The 25194-nt window shown below is 42.0% G+C and overlaps 1 protein-coding gene across 2 annotated transcripts in view; it reads left to right on the forward strand.

The window, feature by feature from the left end:
* Positions 1 to 218: 218 nt before the first annotated feature.
* khdrbs3 (KH domain containing, RNA binding, signal transduction associated 3) overlaps positions 219 to 25194 on the forward strand; it is a 111677-nt gene continuing 86701 nt past the window's right edge. For both annotated transcript variants that reach the window (XR_011603240.1, XM_070985296.1), the window contains exon 1: positions 219 to 679. Coding sequence is in view for 1 of the 2 variants with exons in the window: in XM_070985296.1 (XP_070841397.1) it covers positions 589 to 679 (91 nt within the window). In the remaining variant the exon portion in view is untranslated. The remainder of the gene's footprint in view (positions 680 to 25194) is intronic.

Raw genomic sequence — 25194 nt, forward strand, 5'->3', positions numbered from 1 at the left:
CTGTGGAGACGGGCTTCCTGTGTGGAGGCTATAGCGTTACATTCAGATGCTGCTACCAGATACAGGCACTTTGCCTAGGCTCGCTGTTTGTGTGACGGTAACTTTATGATAATGATCCGGTAATGGCGGGACTCAGCACCGCGGACAGCTCCGGCGCGTGGCCCCGCCCCTTCCACCGGCTGCGTGTGGCGCGCGCGGCCAATAGCTGCCGCTGCCTCAGTTTAGCACTGGATACAACATAGTGAGCCGCAAAGAGCCTGTCCGCCCAGAGAGCACAGGGAACCTCACTCCGGCTGTGATGCGTAGCGGGGCTCTGCTGGCTGAAGCACACTTCGATGGGATAAACCCTCCCGGTCACATTTAACCGCTTGCCGTGTGCGTATGTGTGTGTGCCGCGAGGACTTAGACATGCTCCTGTAGCGCGAGCGCGACTGTCACTATCACCCGCGTTTTTGCTTCACAGAAAATATCTGGAGCTAACTTGGAGCCGTTTGGACGTTAAGCAAGTTTTGTTGTTGTTGTTTTTTTTTCTATCTTAACTTGAATTACATTCGAGTCGCTCACTCGGAGCCCAAAGCGCAGGACGAGATGGAGAGCGAAAAGTACTTGCCGGAGCTTATGGCAGAGAAGGACACGCTGGATCCGTCTTTTCAGCACTCCCTGAGGCTACTGGATCAAGGTAATGTCCGTGCTTAAATCCTGAAGTAAACACTTTAGCTGTGTGAAAACAGTTGGAGTCGAAGCCACTGTGTTCAGGTTTAACGCTCGCTGCTGGGCTGCAGGCTACATGACTCCACCAGCCCGCCTACTTCAAGTTATAAATAAAAGGTTTGTGGGTCTACTTACAATTTCCTGTTTGGTCACACTAAAATAGCGAGGTCCTTTTAGCTTGGCTGTTTCGCCAAGTTTTCGTGCAGCAGAGGAGCCATTGCCAACCTTCTGTGGGAGATAGCAGTGAGCAGGGCAGGTTTGACTGTAGCCAGAGGTTAACAAAGTTTCCTCTGGAAGTGGACAAACATTTAGCACGAGAGCATACATGATGACACTCTTACTGCTGGCAATTCGAAATGAGGGATTTATTGCTGGTTTTGATCTGGCACAAAGCTGCAAAAATGCTAATGAAGGCAACTGATGTCAAAGTGAATATTTGTACAGAAAATGCATCATTTTTTTTTTTTTTGTTGGCGTGAGATTAAATTACAGCCAACAGTTTGTGGATGGAAGCAGCCGTGAAACACTAAAATCACTTGACATCCCACTTTGCAGGCTGCAGTCATCTCAATCCCATGCAGACATGTGTAAGCTGTGGTGCAAGTCGTGGAATAATCACGCTCTTATTCAAATGTACATGTGTTTCCTCCTTTGAAGAAGTGGACGTGACTGAAATGGAATTTTGAGCGGATGGAGCAGCAGCAGCAGCAGCAGCAGCAGCAGCAGCAGCAGCAGCAGCGCTCGCAGACGCTTTAATTAATCCGTTGCACAGCCCTCTGCTTTGAAGCTGGTGGAATTTTGCAAACACTTCTTCAGACGTTGCCCCGTGGAGCTCCTCGTATGGGAAGTGCCCTGTAATAGCATCCAAGTGCATCCTTCAAGTGCCACTCGTGGGCTTTGTCGTGAGTCTGGCAGACTGCTGTTGGCTTGAAAGGTGACAGAGAAGGAGCACAAATCTGTAAATAGTCCTGCTGCGCTGTAACTAATTCTACTGAACCCCCAGATGCAGCTCCTGCACCGAGCTGTTTTTGTTCAGGCAGCCACGTCTGTCTAGTTCCTGCTTCCCAAACTTGGGACCTCAAGGGGCTCTTAAAAGGATTCCAAAGGGGCCCGAGCAAAGTGAGGCATGATTTAATTTTAATGTTGTTTACTTGCTGGAGTTTACCAAAGAGAGAGACAGAAGGACTTTTCTGGATGTGCTGTCACCTGCTAAACCTGCGGCATGAATATACATTTAAGGCTGCAACTGCTGTTTGTTTCAATTATTGATTCATCTGCTATTTATTTTCTCAATTAATTGATTAACTGTGAACTTTAGTCAAAAAATAGTTTTCCTAAAGCCCAGTTGTTTTATCTGGCAGTCCAAAGATATCCCAATAATGTAAGAAAGAGCAAAGCAGCAAATCCTCACAGTTGTTAAGCTTTGCTGGGAAATGTTTGGCATTTTTTTCCTTGAAAAATAACTTAAAGATGTATCAATTATGAAAATAGCTGCTGATTAATTTCCTGTCGATCAACCCATCGATCAGTTGGCGGTTGGCTGGATCAAATTAATTGAATCGTTTCATCTCTGAGTTACTTCTCTCAAGTGATCTCGAATGCAGAAAGCGTCCTCTCTGATAAAATCACATTTGTTCATATTAAGATGGGTTTTGTAGTGAAAGTAATTGCCTTTTGGAATTGTTGGGAGTTTCAGACATAAAAGAGTTTGGCGCTCCTACGTCCTCAGACAACCTGTTAGGAAATTAATCGTAATGTGCTGGTGTCAGAAAATGTGCCACATACTTCACTGGAGTGTAGAGACTGGAATATGTGACCCAGTGGTTCCAGTTTGAACCTTCACACGGTGTGTTATCGTCTTTTAATATGGCGACGTGTAAAATGAATCAGCGCTTGCAGAATTGCTGCCTTCCTTTCATTCACTGTATGATGGAGTAATGGACGTAATGGCTTGAAATATTGATGCAGATTTGAGTGTAGCATGAAAGGACAGACTTCTGTTAATGCATCTTTCAGTAAGCTGATTCATGTACAGTAAGGTAAATTCATTCCGGGCCGTGAGGAAGATAAGGCTGTGTTTTACTCAGCACTTTTTGTTATCAGCTGCTTTCATTACTCAGATCTGGGTGAGTCTTTTTTTTTTTTTTCTAAGAACACATATCCTCCCTACCAAGACCGGAGCACTGAATACTTAATGTTTGCTGAAAGACACTTACCAACCACTTCCTTGACAGAGTCTCTCTTTAAGTCCTATGTCCACACTTCAGGTTGTCCATAGAATCATAGCAAATATTGGCCATTTCCCAAAATCGAATAAAAATGATGGAACACTCGTAACATGAGGCGGAATTATTAAAAGAATTATGGACTAAATGTTCCCCCTGTTTTTCTCAAACATCCAAACAGCTTTACCTAACACAAGTTCTTGATATAACCGTTCCAGTAAAGTTAGTTTGTGATATTTCTGGTGGGGGCAAAGATTGCAGTTGGACACCATCGCAAGTGGCAGAATTAATCCGTGACATTTTATGAAGTAAGCAGAACTCTGCGGTGCACAAAATTTGGCCGAAACAGTCTGCCACAACTCCAAAACTGTAAATACTGTTATCTCTCTCTTACACAACAGATGGAACACGATGCAGCTTAATAGAGCACTTCTTCTGCCATCTTGCTGATGAGTTCTGGACTTGATTATGCAATTGGCAGGGGAAGCAGGAACAGAGCTGGAGTAACTAGAGTTACTGCGTGCAAGCGGCGAATATGAGATTACTCCAGGTCTGGAGAGACTTCCATTCAGGAGAAATTAGGGGAGCATTGTGTTGGAAGCTTGGGGACAGGGCGGGCTGCTTTGATAAGTTTAGGCCATTCGCACAGCTCTTCTCCCAAAAGGACCATAACTCTGCCCCTGTGACAAGCCTCATACAGTCAGCAGCAGACACTTGGAGCTGGAGAAATATCTTAAGCCAAAATAAGAGACAAGCAGGACCAGCAGCCTACGTGGAATGAAAAATCCTCAGCAGCATGCTCATGACAGGATTCTAGGTATGCAGACACCTCGGGTGGCAGGAAGTGCATCTGTTCTTTACATTAAATCAGTGCCGCCTTGCAGTACATGGAGGCGCAAAGGCTGCAAGCGACACTTACTTCAAATATTTGTTTCATCAGTTTTTTTTTTTGGAATGTGAAAGTGCATTGTTGACCTTGGAAACAGTAGTTTGACAGAAAAACAAATCCTAACTTTCGGGCTGCCACTTTATTCTTTATTATTTGAAATTCTAATTACTGTTTTAACATGGGAAAAAATGAAATACTAAATTTGACCCATTGCCTGCCCTGCTGCCCTCAGTAAACTAGGCTATTGTTGTCTTTGTGAATGCAAAATGGAGAAAATGATCAAGCCGTGTTAGCACGTCATGGCACCAAAGCATCTGAGAGGTAATGTGTGGAAATATTGGAGATAAAGGTTAAGCTGTTTGCTGACTTTGTGAATGCAGCTGCCTTACAGGGATGTTGGCTTGTCACTGAAGTCAGGCAGCAGATAAACCGAATAACAGTAATTCTACAATGCCTTTCGGCATTAGGCTATGTGAGGTGGGTTTGAATTAATTTCAACTAATTTTCTGCTCCTTAAAAAAAAATCTAGTACTGTTTGTACCAAGTTTCGATTAGTATTATTATTATTTTTTGGTCTAGCCGTTTTAATACATTTATTTTTTAACAAAAAATGCCTTGTCCCAGTTTCCTTATTTTATCTGACAGAAAACCCAAAATGCAGAGAAAATACTCCACATGAAATAATATAAAACAGAGGAAAGAATGTTTTAATAAATGACAGGCGTGATAAACATCTCAAAATAACACTTTTAGCAATGAAAACTATCAAACATACATCAGTCACAAAGACTATAATACATCAAATATATCCAGAACAAATTCAAGTTCCATAAAAGGAAACATGCAAATAAATTATTATCATTCTGATTAATGTGATCATCACAGCCGTTCAGGCTTTGGTCATCAACTCAATTTCACATAGCTTAACAGCATATGAATATTGTCTTTGTGTGAATCTCACAGAAAGCTTGTGCAAACAATAACATGTTTAAAATGTAAAGTCACCCCCTGCACCAGATATATTCTGTTTGTTCGCTCTGTGGATGCGGAGCAGCGGGCAGCCCACTCCTGAAACATTCAGGACCTCTGGCCCAGTTTGGACGTCCTTACCTCAGCGCTGCACATAAGCTCCATATCTAGTGCTTTTTAATTGGATATTCCACAGCAGGAGTCGGCACAATGTTTGCATTACATTAACAGCCTCAGCGAGCTAACCCACAAAGAAAAACAATAACAACAAAAACCCAAAACATATATTATCTGCACAGGGTGAGCAGGTGTGGGAAAGAATCCTCATCCTATGATGCCCCGCCGTTAATTCATCTCATCAACAGAACAGAGGGGTATTTTTAGCTGTGCTTGAGTTTTGCCCCCAGTGAGAGCAGTTCCTGGGTTAGAATGCCCAGAAGTGAGCAAAAATAAGCTCTGGCATAGGATCAAAGGCAGAGATATCGTTTTGTTGGGAAACAGTGTTTGATAGCGATAATGATCTGTGGATCTGCGGCTGGCCGACACGCTGAGCCACACAGTGAGGTGGAGGCGCAGCCGCAGCCCTGAACCTGTCTGAAGCCGAGAGCCGACTGGTGATTTGACCCGTGGATGTAGTGAACTTGCAAGTGAACTGTAAGAGAGCAGACAGGGGAGCTCCAGCAACCCGCTTTGCATTCAGACAAGCCGTGGAAGGCTGCTGAGCGGCGCTGTGGCCAAGAGGTGTTTGCAGAGCTCTGTCTCTGCTTTGCTCCAGCTCCCAGTGGAATCAATGTAGGCCAGGACTAACACACGCAGACCCCAGCTCTAAAACCTGACAGCACCAAGTTTACAGTGACACGAGTCACATGTTTGCGTTGATGTCACTGCTGATGTAGGATGCGTGTTCCCACTCGTTCTGGCAGCTAAAATGAGCCGACGATGCTGTGATTTAGCTTTCTCCCCTCTCAGATGCAGCACTTGATAGGTTTTATGCAGTTGAAATGTCAAACGTGGAATATTGATATGAGTCATCCGTGTTCCTCTGCATGTAAACAAACAGACTCAGTAGTTCTCAATGAGAAGTAATCAGATATAATAGTGCTGGAATAAGGCCATCTGCAGGCTTTTCTAGCACATATTGAAACGGTCTGACAACAGGAAAGTAAGCAGATGGAAAAAAATGGCTGAAACTTCATCAACTTATGACAGATGTGTGTAATTTTTAGCTTGTTGTCGAGTTCTGCCCTCAAGTGCCTAAAAATGTTAATATAATACGCATTCTGAGTCTATGCTTAACTTGGCAAAACCTCAATAATTTCTGAGGATCGTCAAATGTGTTGGTTTTGAAAGCCTGGTCAGATTCTCCCTCAGCGCTGACCTTTGATCACATATTTCCTGACCTAATCAGAAATGTAAGTCAGAAAATAAGGAAGGAAGAAAGAAAACAAGGCAATATTAAAGACAGATTTACTGAAAAGTTTAGTATTAAAAAAAAGGAATCATGGTGATATTTTTTATATACTGGTACCTGAAAAAAGTGTTCTTTTAGAATTACCACCAGAATTCAGATATTATATTTTCATATGTTTACCATGAATCCTCAGCACTTTGAGTATGTGTTGAACAGTAGCATTAGCATTCAGCAGCATGTCACTGCCCCGTTATGACTTTCTCTGAATCTGTTTTCTGCTTAAACCTCTGTTAAAAAGCCACAAAACAGAACTTACTGATCACAGTACTCCTCTCTGGCTGTTGGTTCATTGGTCTTCGCTGGCATCTCCACAGCAACTCCATCATTGTCCGTATAATCCCATCAACATATTGCGCTGGATACAGTCGCCACCTGGCGCAAAGCTTGCCTTGGGCTCAGTTTGTTGAGTTGATGTCGAGACTGTCGAAATTCCATGTTGAACATGCTGTTCTGGTGTAAATGAAGCATTCATATTTCAAATACCACACAGATGTGCATTTTCCTCTTCCACCTGCATGCATACATTGCTCAGGACCTGCCTTGAGCAGAGCCTCTCAATTAAAGTGGCCAGCCAAAGAAGCTTAAATAATGCACACTGCACTTGTTTAGGCCAGAGTATGCTGAAAGCTGATATTCCACACCTCGTTCAGTGGTGTGTGTTGCTTGGTGTGGCTATGTAAAATTTTCTATTGTTTGATACTGGAGCCAATGCACTGCTTGTTTTTGATAGCTTACTCTTGAGTAATATTTTTAATAAGGAGAGTTCTCATATATAACATGCAGCCATTGACGAACATTGAAATCAGAATTTGTATAAACAAGACTCCAAAACTTTTGATGCATTTAATTCAGTACAAAGACCAGAGTGTAAATCTTTACATGCAGGCTGGATATTGAGAGGAGCCCTTGTCTCCTTCTCTGCATCACTCATAGATCCATTAATAATCATTTTATAGGAAGATAATGCGCACCGCAGTGCAGGCCAAGACAGGATGCAGACAGGCCAGGATTACACTGGATTATTTGGAAAACCAGAAGAAACCCCCAGACTGTATCAATCTGTTTACTGTGCCTGAGGCTGAGAGACAAAGGGAGAAAGTAAGAGTCTCTTTCCCCAGGGAAAGGTTATTTGTAAGGGGATTGTACCAAAGTCAGTTACAAAAGGCAAAATGCAATCTGAGGGAGGGGGGACAAAAAATGGAGGAGTGAGATGGAATGGGAGTTGAAATTGAAGGGGGAAAAAAAAGGTGGTTATGGGAGTGCTGTCGTAGATGTGTTAGTGATAAATAAAAAAATTCAGTCTTAAAAGAAAATATAGAAAAATCCCAGGCTGCTGTTTCAGACCGTATACCTCCATCTCCTCCTCTATAAGTAAAACGCATTTTTTGGTGAGCCTATACTGTACTTACAGGTGAAAAACTAGAGGGAGTATTATATCTCATCCATGACTAAATCACTGGCATTGCTGCGGGGAAGAAAGACAAGTGTGATTTCCCACTTCCTCAAAGGATGGCAGTGGTGTAAATTCATTGCTTATTCATTTTTGACACTATGGAAGCTTTCCAAACACACTGCCTGCTCCGCACATGTACAGGAACACCCTTTTATGATGAAAGGGTCTTATTTTTCTTTCAGATTCAATAGAATGAGCAGCCCAGCGTCTTCTTTTCCACACTAAACTGCACTATTAGAGTTCATATTTGACTTTGGAGCTTGTTTTTTACTTGAAGAGGTCCTTTCTGTGCCCCTGCCTTGATCTCCCCATGACAGCCACCGCTTCCCTTTCCCTCCTCTTTATTTATGTTGTTTTGTGTGGTTGGCACCTCAATAGAGTGGATTGCACTGGATTAGCTTCTCCGCCTTCCCAACTGATCCGATCCATTTTGTGTAATCCAACTCAATTTAATTATGTTTATCGTTCCACCTCGCTGGTGCAGAGGAGCAGCAGCACACCTCTACCAAGATAAGCCCGGGGACCTTGTGCCTTTTTGCTGGCAGAGTGTCTGCCTGAGTCTGTTGCTTTATAAACAGATGGTGTAAGTCACCTACTCTCTGAGTAAATACTATGTTAGGCACAATATTATGATTCAGAGCTCCCTCAAACATCACTGTGACATGGGAAAAATAGCCAAGGTTGAAGATCGTAACCTCTTTTTTTTTTTGTTGTTATGGGAATTTGTACAGTTTAGCAGGCTCCATCTCTCACCCCCACTAATGTTGGAGGAATGAATATGCCCAATACATTTACAGTCTTCTTTATTACTTCTCTGAGTCTGATCCATGGCATTAGCTATCAAAAGCTCACAATAAAAGCCCAATATTTTTTCAAACACTCTTTAGTCGGTGGACACGGTTCAAGGGCTCACAGAGAAGCCGACCACGTTGAAAATCTGACTTTTTCTTCCTTGTGAATGTAGCTATTGTGCAGCAAACAGCGTTAGATTTTGTTGCAGGTTAAATGTATTCATTGCCTTCAGGTACTCATCTCAGAGTGTCCATATGGGCGAGGAATGCCTCGGATCCAGGCAGACACTTGCAGATTTGGTGTAGTTGACTGCACTGAGCAGCAGACGTTACAGCCCAAGAAGAAGCAAGGATGAAAGGAAACAATAGAGCCTGCTCTGTGCTGTGTCCTGAATGCGCTTCCATCATCTGCACTGTCTCTGTAAACCTCTGGTTTATAACCCAAGGACTAATCCTTTATTTTAGTCCTGTTCTATTGTCAAGAAAAGTCAGTTTTGTATTATTTTTATTTCCACTCAGTATTTTAATTGGGAAGCTGTGCTGAGATATACAACACTCTTCCAAAGGAGACCTGTTTTAGCACAGCATACAAAGAAACTGAGAGAGCAGAACATCCACATGCTGCATGTCATGTACAAAATGCGCATTGCAAATCCCATTAGAAAACACTGGGAATAAACCAGAACCAGATTTCAATGTTTTGTCACCATACAATAAGCAAATGATAAATGACATTTTGATGCAATGGAGAGAAACATTTCCCAGCCTCATCATTCCTTCAGTAACCATTAACAGCACTAATCTATTTTGATGCATTAAAGTCCAACTGAAATTCATCCCTTATGTGCTCAACAATAGTGTCTACATTTTTTTAATGTATTATTAATAGTCTTTAAATGGAAAAAGATCTTTAGGGATATTTCATAAATGCTGCTTTTCGTCTCAGCTGGCTGGAGGGGCGTGTTCCTATCTGTGTTTGATTGACAGCAGCGGGCAGGCTGCCAGAGCGCCGGCGTTACATCGTAGAGAAAAAGTAGCCGACATGTAAGTTAGATAAGAAGGGGCTTTAGCAGGAGAGCTAAAGTGTGCTGTTGTTCAAAGTGACTCTTGTGCTGTGTAGCAGGCTGCTGTCTGGCAGTAAGTCAGTGTAACGTCTGCTCTGCCTGTGATTTATGCAGGGTTTGATTGGCTGTATCATCTACGTAGACTGATAACGTCAGTGAAATGCAAAACTAGAGGGAGCCATCATGAAACCAGGAAATGTAAAATCGAAATTTCTCCTGCTTGTTTTCAGATTTCAACGGCGCACACGGGACTTGATTTACAGTACAGAGCACAGATGAATGCTGGAGCAAACAATAACGATGCAGTTTACTTCCAGTTAGACTTTCAGTTTTAAACGTCCTGCTCACCTTTTGAGAACAGAAAATGAAGCACAGGCTTCGATGGCAGTGGGCATGAATCTTTAAAGAGCGAGGGCGGTGGAATATCAGTAAATGAAAGTAAAGTGCGCTTTCTGGGTTTTTGGAGCAGGGAAAGTTATCTTGTAATGTACTGAGAGAGGAGGAGAGATGGATGCTCATTTACCACCAGTGCCAAGAGACCTTTCCTTGTGTCCTGCTGGGCTGCTTGCTTCGCTGTGTCCCCCGTCTCTATTTTAAGAGCCTGATATTAAAGCCTAATTGTGTTCAGAGTTTTTCGGGACATCTCCCTCTGTTTCTTCTGCCCTTTTTTTTATCATATAGGATGCCAACAAAGTCCTTAGAAATGTCATTTGTTTGTGCTTAAAGTGTCGGTTACTGAATGATCTCATTGCATCATATCATCATGAATACAGCACAGCCAACAGATGCAGCATGTATATTGTTTTTTGTCAGCCTGTTAACATGTCACTGCTTTTGCAATTGGCTGTAAAACATTCATTAACTCTTATGGGCAACCCATAAACAAGGGGTCAAGCCAGGATATACGACCCCCATAACAAGCAGTTATCCACTCTCTCCTCTGTAATAAAATCATACTGTTGCTGCTCTCTGTTTGACACTCCAGCTGATGGCACATATGTGCTCCTTTGCTGTGCCATTTGGCAGCGCTTCTTGTTAAAATTTGACCTAGGATTTGCCCAATAAGAGGCTTGTTAAAGTTTGACGTGGAAGTGGAGCTCTGTCTGTCTGCTTGTTAAATCTCTGTCTCTCCGAGGCCATCATTAGTCCACAGAAAATGTTTGGAGTGTCTTTGGAGTCTATTTTTTTGTACATTCTTCACAAAACAAAGGCCTTGCAGCACACTGTAAGGTGTAAAAAGACAATAAGAATTAACAATGCCAGATTTTTCCAAAATGATTCTGCATGTTCCCAGTTTTCCTTTTCCCAGGTCTTATCTGGGGGGAAGTGAATCACCTATTTTTTGGACAATTACAAGCCATGGAGCCATTAAACAGATGCAGCAGAAGGCCTGAATGATAGGCTGACATTATTCTGCACTTTCCTTACTGTCACTAAATCCTATTCAAAGACAAAAAGCCCACAAGATGTGAATCTGTCTCTCAATAATTTTTGACTTTGACCTGTTTTCCCATCACCAAAACAGGATTGGTGATGGGAGGGGCATTATTTGGGAAGTATATTCAGCTGGGAACTAATGCACTATGTGTAAAAGCTTGTGAGTTTTTACAGCAGCAGTGTGTGTGTTCATGGTCATGAAAGAGCATTGTGGCGTGCTCCTGTGTCTGTAATCGGTTTCAGAGAACAGTGGAATTCTATGGCACCGAGGAGTGTATAGAATATAAGGAGCGGTCTTATATTACTTCCATATTATAGATGGATTTCAACTAAAATTCCAAATACTGCAGCTGCAGTTTTTTCATTAGGAAGGAATCACAAGTATCATTGCTCAGCTGTTTTCTGTCATGTGCAATGTATCTCTGGCAGAGATGATTGTAATTACAGTGAGCATGCAGTCCACACAGTCAACGCCTCCTGAGCTGGTGTGTCGATGAGAGGCTGCAAGAGGTGAATGGATAAAATCAAGTTTATAGATCTGTGGTTCGCACGCGCCCACCCCTTCACCGGGGGGCCGGGGTTTTAATTGCTGTCTGACCAGAGCTGGTTCTGTGTGAAGATGTGCCGCGTTGATACGAGAAGTAGGGGGAAGGAATGGTTTTCTTTCTCTGTGGTTGTTGTATTGACAGCTTCTCATCCTGGAGGAGCTGATAAGAACACAGGATCTGGGCAGACACCCAGAGGAGTGGATTGCATTTCAGAACCGGGAGTGAGAGCGGTTTTTCGGGGGCCTAGCAAGGCTTTGAGGTCCTGCGTCAAATCCGTCAGACGGCACAGAAGCAGGTTGAAGTCTAACAGTGTTACTTAAGGAAAGGAGCTGATGGAGAAAATGCCAGAGCAGGTGGCATGCTTGAGCAAGGAGCCTGTAACCTTGTAACATAAATGAAACAGCTGCCTGCACGAGGAGCATCGTATTCAAAATCAATGAGGGAAAGTGCATTGATCTACAAAACAAAACACAAACACAGGGGACCTTGCTGCACGCTTTATGTTAGGTCACTGTTTCAGCGCTGCTTTATTCACTGGAGCATCTGCTCAGACACATTCAGACAGAAACAAAGGAGTATTAATGTTGGCTCTCAACTTTTTCTATTTATTTGTATACTGTTCTCGCTTTTCAAAGCGAGAACAGTATATTATTCAGTATACAATTATTCAATTATTCAATACAATTATTCAATGTTAATTTAACAGTAGAATGATGTAAGCGCCGCAATAGATTATAGAATCATTTGTCATCATACAGACTATAGTCATTATAGTAATTATGAAACAGCGTAAGTCGTAATGATTCATAAACTATAACCCTTCAACCGAAGGTGTTGAAGGCTGATCTCAACAGTTTTACACTGATGCTGCTGACAGCTGAGATGTTTTACCACTGTTATATCTTTTTCTGTAATTTCTCATCTGTAAATTTGAATTTTATGCCAAAAAAATGTCACATATTCCGCTGTCAGTTGTACTCGACTTTGACTTCAGGACATCGTAAGACACAAAATGCTAAGATACATTCAGTTGCTAACAGAATAATTAATTCACTGAACAATTTGAATTAAAAGTGTATAATGTGAAGAAAAACGAAATTCTGCAGACTTTTCGGACCGGTTCAGCAGCGCTCTGGTCAGGGAGGAGCCTCCATGTATCACATCACCGATCAATATGTGACGTGTAACAAAAGCCAAATATCAGAGCACACGTATCTAGCCCCTGTGTAAACTGACATCACTGCACACACTTGACTTATTGCTCCCTTTACTCCTTTACACAATGCCTTTGAGGCTGGAGAATCTACAGCGCTGTAGGACAAATTGCACTATATGTGTCATAGATCTCACTGTCAGAAGTACATTACCCCCACTGAGCTCCTCAGGTTGCCCAGTGAGAGATAATTGTGACCCCTGCTGAGAGGGACGAGCCCAACGTACAGGAGCCACCTTCTGTTCATCACACAGCACTCATTTAAAGCCTCTTGCCTCAGAGTTAAAGTGGTAATCCGGGGCTCACTATGATGTTTTTCTTATATCCTCTCCATTTTGAGAGGCAGTTACAGCCAGCAGCAAGAGCCCTCTGGATATTTCCCAAACAGTTTTCCCACAGGTTTTTCAGTTCACAGTGGACAGAAATTAAGGTCTTCTTCTGTGACAAATGTTACAGCCGATTATATCTCAACTCTATTAGCTTTTTATTTACAGTATATTTAAGTGTTGCCCATCTCTGCACAGGGAAGTAAGCATATTCTCCTTTTTGAAGCCCAACTATGTAACTTTTGAAGCATCTAACACATAAAAAGTAGAATTCATAAGCAATAAAATGCAGCCTTGCACAGTTCAATACACACACGTTCTTTGCTGATATAACCTTCTTGTTCTGGTATGACCAGAAGTTTATAGTGGCCATGTCTGCAAACAAAAACAGACATTATGGAGTCAATGTTGCTGACTTTATGACTCATGCTATTTAAGCCTTTAACACTATTCTCATCATATACTTGCGGCCACTTGGGTAGAAATTACACGCAGATGTAAAGGACACCAGAAGCTGATATGTCACCATTTTTTCAGCTCTAAATTATGACTGCTGTCATATCAGTCAAAGAGAATTGCTAACCAGACAAAAAGTTCACATTTTACTGAAAAACACCAGGGCATTTCTGATGATATTAACATTTTCTGAATTCACACAGCTCACATCATGCCAACAAAGCACTTGCATGCTAACAAGAGGAGAGCTTATTCACACGTACACAGACTACAGCACAGCACATCCCAACTCTATTCCCATGTGCTGCTGTAGACCACTTTCCACTTTTGCTGCCTCTCCACTGGAGCAGTATTATTCAGTTCCAGTCTACCTACTGTTCTCTCCACATAACACAAATAACCCCCCTGGCAATCGGTGGTGTCTGCCTCATTATCATATTTATTTAAAGTATCGTATGACCCATTTCATTCCAACATGGGTTCCTCTCGTCATGATTGAGTAGTTCCATATTTAAGGGTAGTCTCCAGAGATGCTGCTGTGCATAATGGGAACATTACTATTAAGCATAGTCACAGGCCTGTCCTTGTCATTAAATGAAAAGAGAAACACTTATTCTGTTCCTAACTAAGCATTGTTTTAGGTTACAATGACATTATTTCAGATACATTCAGAACTTGCAAGGCTGTAAAAAGGAACCCTCGATCTTCCCACGCAGGGAATTTTGGAAATCTAACTCAAGCGATCAATGATCTGTCATGTAAGCAATACCAGATGAAATACTGAACATGTTTGCCCGGTGGCTTGTGATACAGAATATAGAGTCATGTTGGTGAAAGGAAAGGGCTGCGGTGCCGCCCTTTGTAACGTGACCACTCTAATGGACCACATCTGATGAATGGTCATGATTGCACCAATGATACAAGGAGAAATCTGTCCGATTGTCGGGTATACACATCAGTGCAAGCTTTAATGGTCGAATCTGTCACTAAATGTCTCAAGCTCGTTCACAATGGCCACTGTCCTGTGGCTGGTAATGGAAGATTAATAGCATGCTACCGGTCCATCTCTGATCGGAGTTATCGAATGGTTTTCCCTTGGATACGTTTCTCAGGACTTGGGCATGTCTGGGCTGTATTGATCCGCTGCTTTCAAATTTATGGTTATGTTTCTTCAATTTGCACAAAGGCAAAAACATTGTTGTTGCTGCCAGCATCAGTCATTTACTTCCTGCAGATGTCACTATGGCAGTAGGTCTCAGATTGACTGTCCCCTCGGTCCCAGAGGGTCGAATTTTATGCTCTTGTGATAACGTGAATGTTATCGCTGTGACTCTAGCCATCTAATTGACCATGACCTTCTCAATGCTTTGCCTTTAGGAAGGTTTCCGGTTGCTCTCTGGTGCTTTAATTACTGCACATGTTGATATGATATGGTTGTCTGCATGGTGGAAACAGATCACTGGTTTGTTGCAACTGATTTCCAGCAAATAATGTCCAGACTGCCGTGCTCTACTTTAGTTGGGGTGATGACTTTCTCATAGATGTGTGTTTCACAATTTTGGATACCAAAGCCATTTGAAGAAAACTAGTCAAACCCACTCGGCCCTACAGCCCCAAACTTTAGCCCCAAATTGATTTAACCTCACTTCTGACTTGAGCTTCAGATTTAGCTCTCTCCCAACCTGGCAACCCCTGCACCGTCCTCCATCCCCACGCTGTCTCGTTTAGCTTCAATGCACGGGGTTTCATTACCTCTGCCTTAGTCAAATGGCTGGGAGCGCTGGACTGATATTTCAACTGAGACATAATTAATGAGATGTGCATGTCTGGCTCTCTCTCTGAGCAAAGCACTGTAAGATGTCTGCTGGGACTAAGTACTGGAGTTAAGAGCAGCAGGATGAGGAGCGGAGTGGAGACTTACTGCAGCTACAGAGGTGCGGTAACGGTAGAACCATGACAACATGCAACTTAATGATCTAAAAACACATCATGCTGACTGCACTGACTTAGAATTGGCTGCACTCTGACTCTTTCTTGACTTAACATAGCACATGTAGGTCTGCTTGTTTAGATCAGGGCTTCTTTGGTTCTATATGATCTTGAATCAGAGGTCACACTGTGCTTTATAGAAGTCTGCCTTATGCACACAGAAGCATAATCTAATTTATATGTGGTGTTGACCTCTTCATGAATGCAGAATTCACAACAAATAAGAAAGGCACTCTGAAGCAGAGCCAGAAGAAAGTGTGTATCAAAAGCCTTTATTTAGTCGGGTGTTAATAGTTCAAAGCACCAGCATGTGTCGACCTCACAGGGTCTTCATTAGGGTGGAAATAATATCGACACCTCGTACTTTATATAGACAAGACACGAGGAAGTAAATAGGACTCCATCACAACATGAAATGACAAATAAATGCAATGACAAAACAATTATGACAATGCTTTGAAGATATTAGACTCATGAAAATGAAAATAAAATGCTAAAAATCATCAAGTTTGATGCGCTCCCATCAATACATGTACAATTAGGAAGTACTGTCTATGAAAAGTGTTAATTAAATTATCAATTAAACTGCAACAATGACATCAAGTCACTGATCCCAGCCTCTAAAATGCCAATAAACTTATCTTCCTTTAAAATGATGATAGACTTTTATACAATTTTCTGACATTTTATGGATCAAAAGATTCATCAGGAAAATAACTGTCAGAATAATCGATAATGAAAATAATCTTTGCTGCGGCCCTAGATTTTTTTCCTCATTCAGACAGCGATATATTAAGACGTTAAATGTGAGAATCCAACGTCTCTGATGGACATTTCAACACATTTATTCCTTCCTCCCTCAGAGGAGTTTCATTGCATGCAAGATGTCGAGCAAAATGTTGTGCCGTAGGATAATCGAGATTTGTGGTTCTCCTGGTGTGTTTACTTAGTTGGCAGATGAAACAATTATGTCTGAATTAATTAAGGCTTTTCATATACCATTTGTCGTTTTTCGACACAAGAGCGCCTGAAGAGCATTTTCTTGTCTGTGACTGCATCTTCAAGTTGCCGGTCTGTGAAACTCATTCAGAACTTGGCCCCTGTATCTTTTTAGTAAAGTGCATAACTCACCACATGTTAAATGTTTTGCAGCCACAGGTTTGAATGTGTGAAAGCTGAATTTTGTCCAAATTGCTCTCAGATATTGCGAGCCAGAAATGGAAGTGGTGGGACTTGGCATAGTATGTTCTGAATTTAAAGGCAGCTGCAGTGCTAAAAGGTGGAGAGGGAGAGCACCAATAGTCAAATACATGGTTTGAAAATGATTTTTTATTCAGTATAGGCTGTTTAATGCTCCAGCATGGTGTCATGGTTGTTTTTCTCATGTAGTTTATTCAGTCAAAGCTCTGGAAAGCAGCGTCGAAAACACAGCAGTCACAACAAAGCTTTTTAGCACGACGAGTAAAGCCCCGTGGCAATGCTAAAATCATCATAAACAGGATATGCTATGTTTTTGCATAACAATGTGTAATGACGGCTTTGGCACTGCATAACAACACAATTGTATTTAGAAACTGTTTTCTGGCTTTTGATCAACACTGTTTTCACTTTCACCACTTGACAAAGCAATCCAGTGCAGACACTCAAAAATAAGTTCCTTGTCGACTCAGAGGTAACCTCAAACTAGCTTTTACACTTCTTTAGCACTGCTGCTGTCGAGGTGAGTTATTGCTCCGGAGATGACTTACAGGATTTAAATGTAAGGTGAGGTAATTCATCTTAATTGTGTGCTTTAAAAGATTTTATTGATGCATTTTATTTTTCACAATTTATGGAAGATATTCTCCACCAGTAGCACAGATAACAGAACATAACACGTGTATGACCTTTAGCTGCTGAGATTCCATCCCATTATCACCTGCCCACAGTTGGCATGTATGTGCTTCAGAGGTGTGTTTTGCACCCAGACTTTCACAGCGAGTTTTCAATGCCAAGTCTCATGTAAACACACATTCTATTATCAGCCATTGTCACAGCACAACAAGAGTCCAGATGTTTTTGCGCAGATTGAAATAACCCGTTAACCCTGTAAAGTTCAGTTTCATTCTGAGCGACTTTAAGCAACCACTCAGACCCTCGCTGGGGGAACTTGACGACAGCAGCGGTCAGCGCCTCCTATATATTCCAACCGCCATGCTAATGATGTGCAGTGGGTGGTGATGGACTGAGGCATTCACATGCCTCTGCCATGGTGCGAGAAAGGATTTCGTCTGTCAGATGACATAAAGACACGTCTTCAGTGTGTTCACAGTGAGCTGTCATCCCAAGGAGTATGCATACCATTCACAGTCCCTTTTCTTTCACATCCTCATTTGCTCATAAGGCTCAGGCCACGGGTCTCACATTGACATCGCCGTCAAAGAATACTGTCAGACAGTGTACCCACAGCCAGAGTGTCGGCCTTAAACAGCATGTCTCACCTTGCGGTTAAGATGCTCAGTAATTGGGAAACATCCCTGTTATTTCAGCTTTTCCTCCCTGAGAATCTTTCCTCCTGTTGTTGTTTTCCCTGCTGTGGTTGCTTGAGTGAAGCGACGTGTCAGTGGGTGACAACATGCAGCAAAATATGGTTAACATGTTTCATGTGACACTTCAATTTCCTCTCTGTCAATCAGTGCAGCTGCTGTATCTTTCTTATTGCTCTGCTAGACTGACAGCTCATGATGGATCTAGTTCTCGGTTAGTGGCAGAGATATGTGATTACACAGACGAGCATGCAAATACATGCATATATGCAAGTGAGACCTACATACACTTGCTCACACTGCCGATGCACACGCTTGCAATGCAAAAGCTCCATCTTTATTACTCATTTTGGTTAAGGTTGAGTCCTAAAATCAGCAGGAAACACCCATCCTTTTTGAGACAAATCCATATCTAAAAAAAGGCTCTTTCTTGGGCTCAACCATTAGAGTGGGTCGTTGACTGACCACAGGGTTGGCTGTTCCCCAACTCCTCTTTTTCATAAGTCAGAGTGTCCTTGGGCAAGACACTGAACCCCAAATTTGAGACCAGCACCTAGCATGGTACCCGATGCCATTGGTGTGGGTTTATGTGAATTGCTGTAGATGTAGAAAAATAGAAAGTGCTGTATAATTGCTGCCATTTACCTTCAACATTCATGCCAAGACTTAAGTCAGAAAAATTCCAGCAGTGAGAGCATTTTAATATTTGACTAAATGCCTTGTTATTTTTTGCAGTGTACAAAAGAGCAGCCCTCATGATTTCTGTCAACACGGCTGGCTCCAAAATAATCTGAATTCCCTGAAAATGGATTTTGTTTACAGTAAATCCTGCACAATCTGGGCACGGAGGTGATAGCTCCTGGGCCCTCCTGTATGCCTGCTGTGGCCTCGGAGAGATTGTCATAAAAATGGTGCATCCTGAAGAGACAGCCAGCGGCGTTGCTGAGTCGACAGCCCCACTGTGTCCTAGAGTAGTCCATTAGCTCTACCTGCCCCTTTACTCCGCAGGATCCCCACAGCACTAAATGAAGCCAGGCATATTTTCATCTTCCTGACAGCCTGGCTGCGGCTGCAACCATGGGAGATGGAGGTCTGTGTCAGCCTGCACATTCTGTCGCATTTCTGTCGGCAGGATTGGCCCAGATGCTGATGATACACAGAACAGTATATCATTCATACAGGACTTACCTTTTTTGTAGCTTTTTAAAACAGCAAATTTCAGGAAGGGGGAGGCTTTGGCCACCACATACAGTACATCACATGGCTGTACTGAGCTGTTCACCTTAGCTAGTTACCCTCCACATTCACAAACACCTACAGTGTGCCCATTGAAGTGCTCTATTGCAGAAGTGCATCGAATGAATTGTATAACTGTTCTGGTCCTAAGAGAAATACTATTTAATAATCTGGGGAAATTAGCTCCCTGGATTAAACCAGGGACAGCTGAGGTGTTAGCCTGGATTCAGATCAAGGCAGAGCCACATATGGAGGCTGTCCTGCAGGGGATCCGTTTAAATATGGTGCAATGTTGTGCTACATCAAATTCACTGATATTCAGCAAATTTTGAATATTTTTCCACGGAGTTGTTGAAATGTGAATCCACCACATGATTAGACATAATTTTTCTGGTGACAAAATGTGTATTTTCATAAAATACAGAAATCAGCCAGATTAAAATGAAAAACAAAGAATTTCATAGCGCCCTATGAAGGACAGGGTAGCAGGTAAACACACGAATGCACGCTGAAAAGGGAGTTCCTGCACCTCATATACTTTCAGCGTTGCATAAATTACAAAAAAGTCGCTGTATTTTTATTTGTATTCTTACCAAAATTCTTTCGCTGCCATCGAAGTGTGCTGCTCACACACCTCCCAAAAAACAATTGTGCTTTTACAGCCCAGGACATTGAGAGCTAACGAAAGTATCTGCCTCCAGAGTAGTTCTACCTCTGAATACTGTTTGTAGAACAAAAACTCCAATCTGCAGAATGACTGCTACCCCATAACACTATGCCTGGAGTATTTCTGTTCATTTTGCTGCAGATGCTAGGAAGGAAGAAAGCTTTCAGAAGTGTGGAGGAGTTGGAGCAGCAGCTCAGTCTTAAATCATGGTGGCCTATACAAAGCTAACCACCCACTCCAGTTACAGATACATTGAAATGTGTCTGTTTGCCAAAATGACTAAGTGAGAGTGTAAAAAGAAAAGAATGTACACAGTTACCAGCCATACATTCACTCTTGTGTGCAGTGTTTACACCAACAGAGGCAGTGCACTCCAGTGCTTTGCTGTTTCTTCTCTTCTTTATCTTTCTCATAATGCATGTTCATCAACCGCTCTTACTTGCTTTGGCTTTGTGCAGTGGTGAACACAAACAGAAAAGCAACTTTGAGAGATATACAGCCTCCATACACTCAAATCCACTGGTTTTCCATGCAGCATTCAAGCTGTCAGTCAGCAGAGTTCAACCGAGCACTGCCTTTATAGCTTTCCCCTCCCGCCACTGCTCCCCTCCCTCGCTCAGGTACAGCTTTAATTTCCTCCATCGTGATATTGTTTGGAGTCATGGCAAAGTTAGTGCGGCTGTGAGGACGCAGGTGCTGAGAGCCAAAGTGTCATCCCCTCTGGTGTGTGGTCGATAATGAGACTGGGAGAGCGGTATGAATAACTCCATGAACTCTTTTTCATTTCCTTAATCTCTGCCCACAGGCCAGTCCAGTAACACTGAGTCATTATTTTCCATCAGTTTGCCTGCTACTTGATCACATATATCGCCTCCTATGGGACAGGAAAAAGAAGGGAAGAAAAATCCACTGCACAAATGAAAAACACTTGGTAATTCAATATCTTTAATAAAGATGGTGAACAAATCTCTTTGTTAAGCTCCTTGTAGGATGATTAATTGCAGCCTTCCTTGCATCTTCAAGCCCACGAGCAACTTGTGACCTGAGGCTACCAGACCATAGAGTTAGAAGTGGGATGGACAAGCGCTCCCTCCGCTTCGGGCTTTGACCAAGCACAATGAGCCATTTTTCATTTTCTTCCCCTTGATCGTGTCGCCAAGCCAGCTCCCAATCTTGGTTCTTTGCAGTATCCTCTTTCATAAAATCTCAGGTTTGATGTGCTTACTGGGGATCTGGTAAGTGCTTGGCAGTGCACGGCGGGTGACTCAGCGAACATGGATTCAGCAGGCCAACACTATCGCTCCCACAGCAAGGGCCTGAAGCGAAGCTAAGCACTCACAATTGATTTAATCACTTAGAATAGGAGCAGAATATAGGGAGGCTCTGTTCATGTCTCCCCCTGCTTTTAAAAGCTTGGCCATGTACAAAAGGTTAATCAGATATGGTGACCCGCTGGAGACTGTGCTATCAAAGTAGCAAGGGTTATTTTCAAAAAGGACTAGAGATTAATCAATCAATAATGCTATCCGCTGGGTCACTACAGTACAGTAACATACCCTTTTTGCTTGGAAATTCATGTCAAATAGGGTCAAAAATATAGAGAAGGTGAGTAATGCAAGTAAAAATGGATGGAGGTGTATAGAGTAATGGGCAAGACATAAGAAGCAGAAGAAATGAATAAAAAAGGAAGTGACCTTCATTATGTTTAATACTGGGGGATTATACAATATTAAAATGACAATTAAAAAACAAAATTACAATAAATATGACAGAAAATAAATCTACAACTTCAATTAACTTGTTATAATTGACATTTGCATAATAGCAATATATCAAATGACAATGTGAAAACACTGTGACAGTATGGAAGAAGCCGCCTGTCGTGATGATTAAGTATGACGACAGACATTAGAAGCGTCATTCAAAAACCTCAATAGCTTTGAATTAACAATGTCAACTGTTAAGTGTTAATTGGTCAACCACCAAGACTATATTTCACCGGTTACACATGTCGGTCTGTAAGTGAATTTGCATACACACACACAGGGTGATGCATGGCAGTCCAAGGCCATCTCTGAGATGGTGTGTTGATATGAAGCCAATCAGTGTGGCAGAAGGCGAGGGATTCATAGAGCGAGTTCAGTACCTCACCCTGAATATGTAATGCCTTCTAGGACTGTAACTAAATGCATTGAAAGCACTTAGAGGAGAAGAAGAATGAGCTAAAAGTCAAGCTAACCAGGGCAGACAAAGTAGGTCTGAGCACCTACTGCTGGACAGCTCTCACAACCGAAAGCTACATCACAACCTTCATCGGTGCTGACTGGGAGCAGGGTTTCCGTTGAAGTCCGATCCATACCAAAGCCTCTCTACTCATAATGTCCGCTGAAACTAATTCCCGAGTTTGATGTGAAAATATTTGCCCCTACACGCCGTTTTGTCCCACTGCTTCTCTGATGTCTGCCCCCTCTCTCTCCCCTCTCCCAATCTGGTGAATTATGGGTTAATTTCAACCAAACTAGGGCTGGTAGTGATTGCTGCATTCCAGAGACTTACTTTTTTTTTTTTGCCCAGAGGGATAACGTCACCGTTCTGTCATTCCCATGAGAGCTCCTTTGTGATTGTATCCCCTTCAGAAGCTTTGTAATTCAGCCTTGAACTGCACTGTCTTTTTGGAGACAGTGTTAAATAAATCCATAATGATATGTTCAACACTGAATGTCTAATGTAATTATCCATTTTTTCATGTTGAAAACATGAAAACAGTTATTGTTGTTAGCATAACATGGTTTTCAGCTGTTCAATGGCAATCCCATTATACCTTGATAAGCATTGATCATCACAAATCTACTGTTTTTCACCACTACATATATCCACTACTCTGTGCAAACATGGTTGAAATATTACATATTTGTTTTTACTGTGCTTGTAAATAATTTTTCCGGTGTTACATATTTTCTACTGTGCAACAGTACAAAACACTGTATTTTACCATCCATATCCCACCAAATGTAAATCAAAAATTTTTGGCTTAGAAACTGAGCCTTCCTTCTAAAGGCAACTTTATTTTCTACACTTTTGGTATATAAAGGAAATATGCAATATATAGTTAATTTTATTTTATATTGCTATTGTCTATTTGTTCTTTTTCTACGTGTGTTTATTTGTTCTTGTTATTATTGCTCTCCGTAATTTCCCCAGCATAGAATCAATAAAGTTTTATTTTGTTAATGTGTCATCCAATCAGAGGCTGCGTTCCTGACTTCTTGACCAATCAGAGGCTGTGTTTCTGACTGGGCGTGTGTGTGGCAACTATAATCTCTAAGGCATTGCACAATAGAATAACATATGTCCTGAGGCCTGATTGTAGGTAACATTTAAAAAGTTTGTAAGTTGCACAAGGTCGGTTGTGTTTTATTTACTGTTTTGATATTAAACTTGAGTTGAATGGTATGAGAAACAAAAATGTGTCACTCAGTTTCTCATTGTGGTGCTGCTACGCTCTCTCAGGTTGTCATAATGTTCCACTCTGGAGCGGCCGAATCCTGTGCGACACCTAGTGATAAAATTAGGTATTACTGGTCGGGTCCCGTATTTGGCTTAATATCAAACTGGCTTGAAAATGCTTCCATTGGCCCAACCCTACAACAGAGAATTAGCTGCTGAATTAGCAGCTCCCCTGGACTTTACTGAGCTTTATAGCGAGTTTTGGCTCGTTGTTCAGCTTGGTTCACTCTTACAGCTCTCATAGCCTTGATTTCAGCTGCAGCAGGCAGGCAGCTGTTTTAAGTGAGTGTACCATTGATTTGAAGAAATGATTTTCACTCTCCAGGAACTTCAGATTTAACTATTTCCCGCTATTTTATGGGAGACAGTTCTCCCTAGAAAAAAGACTCTAGCGGTGAAAGTGAAAGAATGAATTTGTAAAAAATGCCCTGGAATAATCAGTGTGTATGTTTTTCCAAGAAAGACCTTCAGTGTGATTGTGTGTGATTTATAACTTGTCTGTTAGAGGCGAAGGAAGCGTTCTTATAGAGTGTGCATGCGGAGGAGGCTAAGGTGGATGGATGACCGTTGAAACTGTTGTTAATTTCCTGTTTTCTGCCAACAGTCAACGTTCTTTTAACCATGATGACAAAGGATCCCAAACCCTAACCCAGGCATTTTTGAGCCTGAGCCTAACTGAGCTTTAACCATATCATAAGAAGTTGCCAACTTATGTTGGTAGATGTGGTTGGTTTAACTGTCATTTTCATCAACATCAGTATTCTTGTTATGGTCACAGTCTAGCTGGAGAAAGGATTTACAATTAGCAATGATGATTGAACTGTTGACTATAGCTGAGAGGCCCCAGTATAGAGCGTTAATGGACACGTGACAGCCATTAAGAGTATTTTTCCTGAAAATGGTCTTTTACCCAGCTCTTATGCACATAGAATTACAGTTATTTACAGCTGTAATTGTTTCATGTATAATTTTATAGTTTTTTTTGCCTGAGACTGATTTTTGCATTTTTGTTTTTTTCTATATTTGAATATCTCGTTTCACTTCTTTTGTAAACAAATCTTGCTATAATGTAAGTGTTTAACTGTTAAAAGGGTTACAGTTCCTGGGATTGAATTACTGCTGCTGTACTCTACAATCCAGCAGAAGAAAGCATCCAGGCTGTGGGATTTCCTTGCTTCAGAGCTTGATGAAGTAGTTTAGAAAATGTCAAGGGCTTTACTGAGGACTCACTTTGTAGCCGCGAAACATGAGGACAGCCCCTCGACATAGACTCTATGAGAGGAAATGTTAAAGTGCGTGTGTTTAGTGGGGGGGTGGATGTGCAAGAGCAAAGCAGTGCTCTTGCCATTTCTCATTATTTATTTAGTCAGAGTACGCTCTTAAACAGTGTGACCTTTTAGCACAGACCTGACTGAAGCGGCTTGTGTAGCTATCAGCAGGCCCTAAAATGCTTCATTCATACGAGGAGAGGCAATGATGATCCCTGGTGTCACAACCTGTAAAACCACATGCAAAGCCATGCCTGAGGAGTCGCTCCACTCATAGCTGCACTGCAAATGACAGAGATAGGATATATGTATGAAAACAATATGGGCTTCTTTCCCGGCAATTAGTCTTGACTGAATCGATGCGTGGCTGGATTGTCTTGTTTTTCAGCATTGCTCTTGGCTTGCAGATAATATTGGTATTGTTAGACAAGTCATTTCTGTGAAAATGA

This window comes from Chaetodon trifascialis, chromosome 17, assembly GCF_039877785.1.
Source record: "Chaetodon trifascialis isolate fChaTrf1 chromosome 17, fChaTrf1.hap1, whole genome shotgun sequence".
NCBI lineage: Eukaryota > Metazoa > Chordata > Actinopteri > Chaetodontiformes > Chaetodontidae > Chaetodon > Chaetodon trifascialis.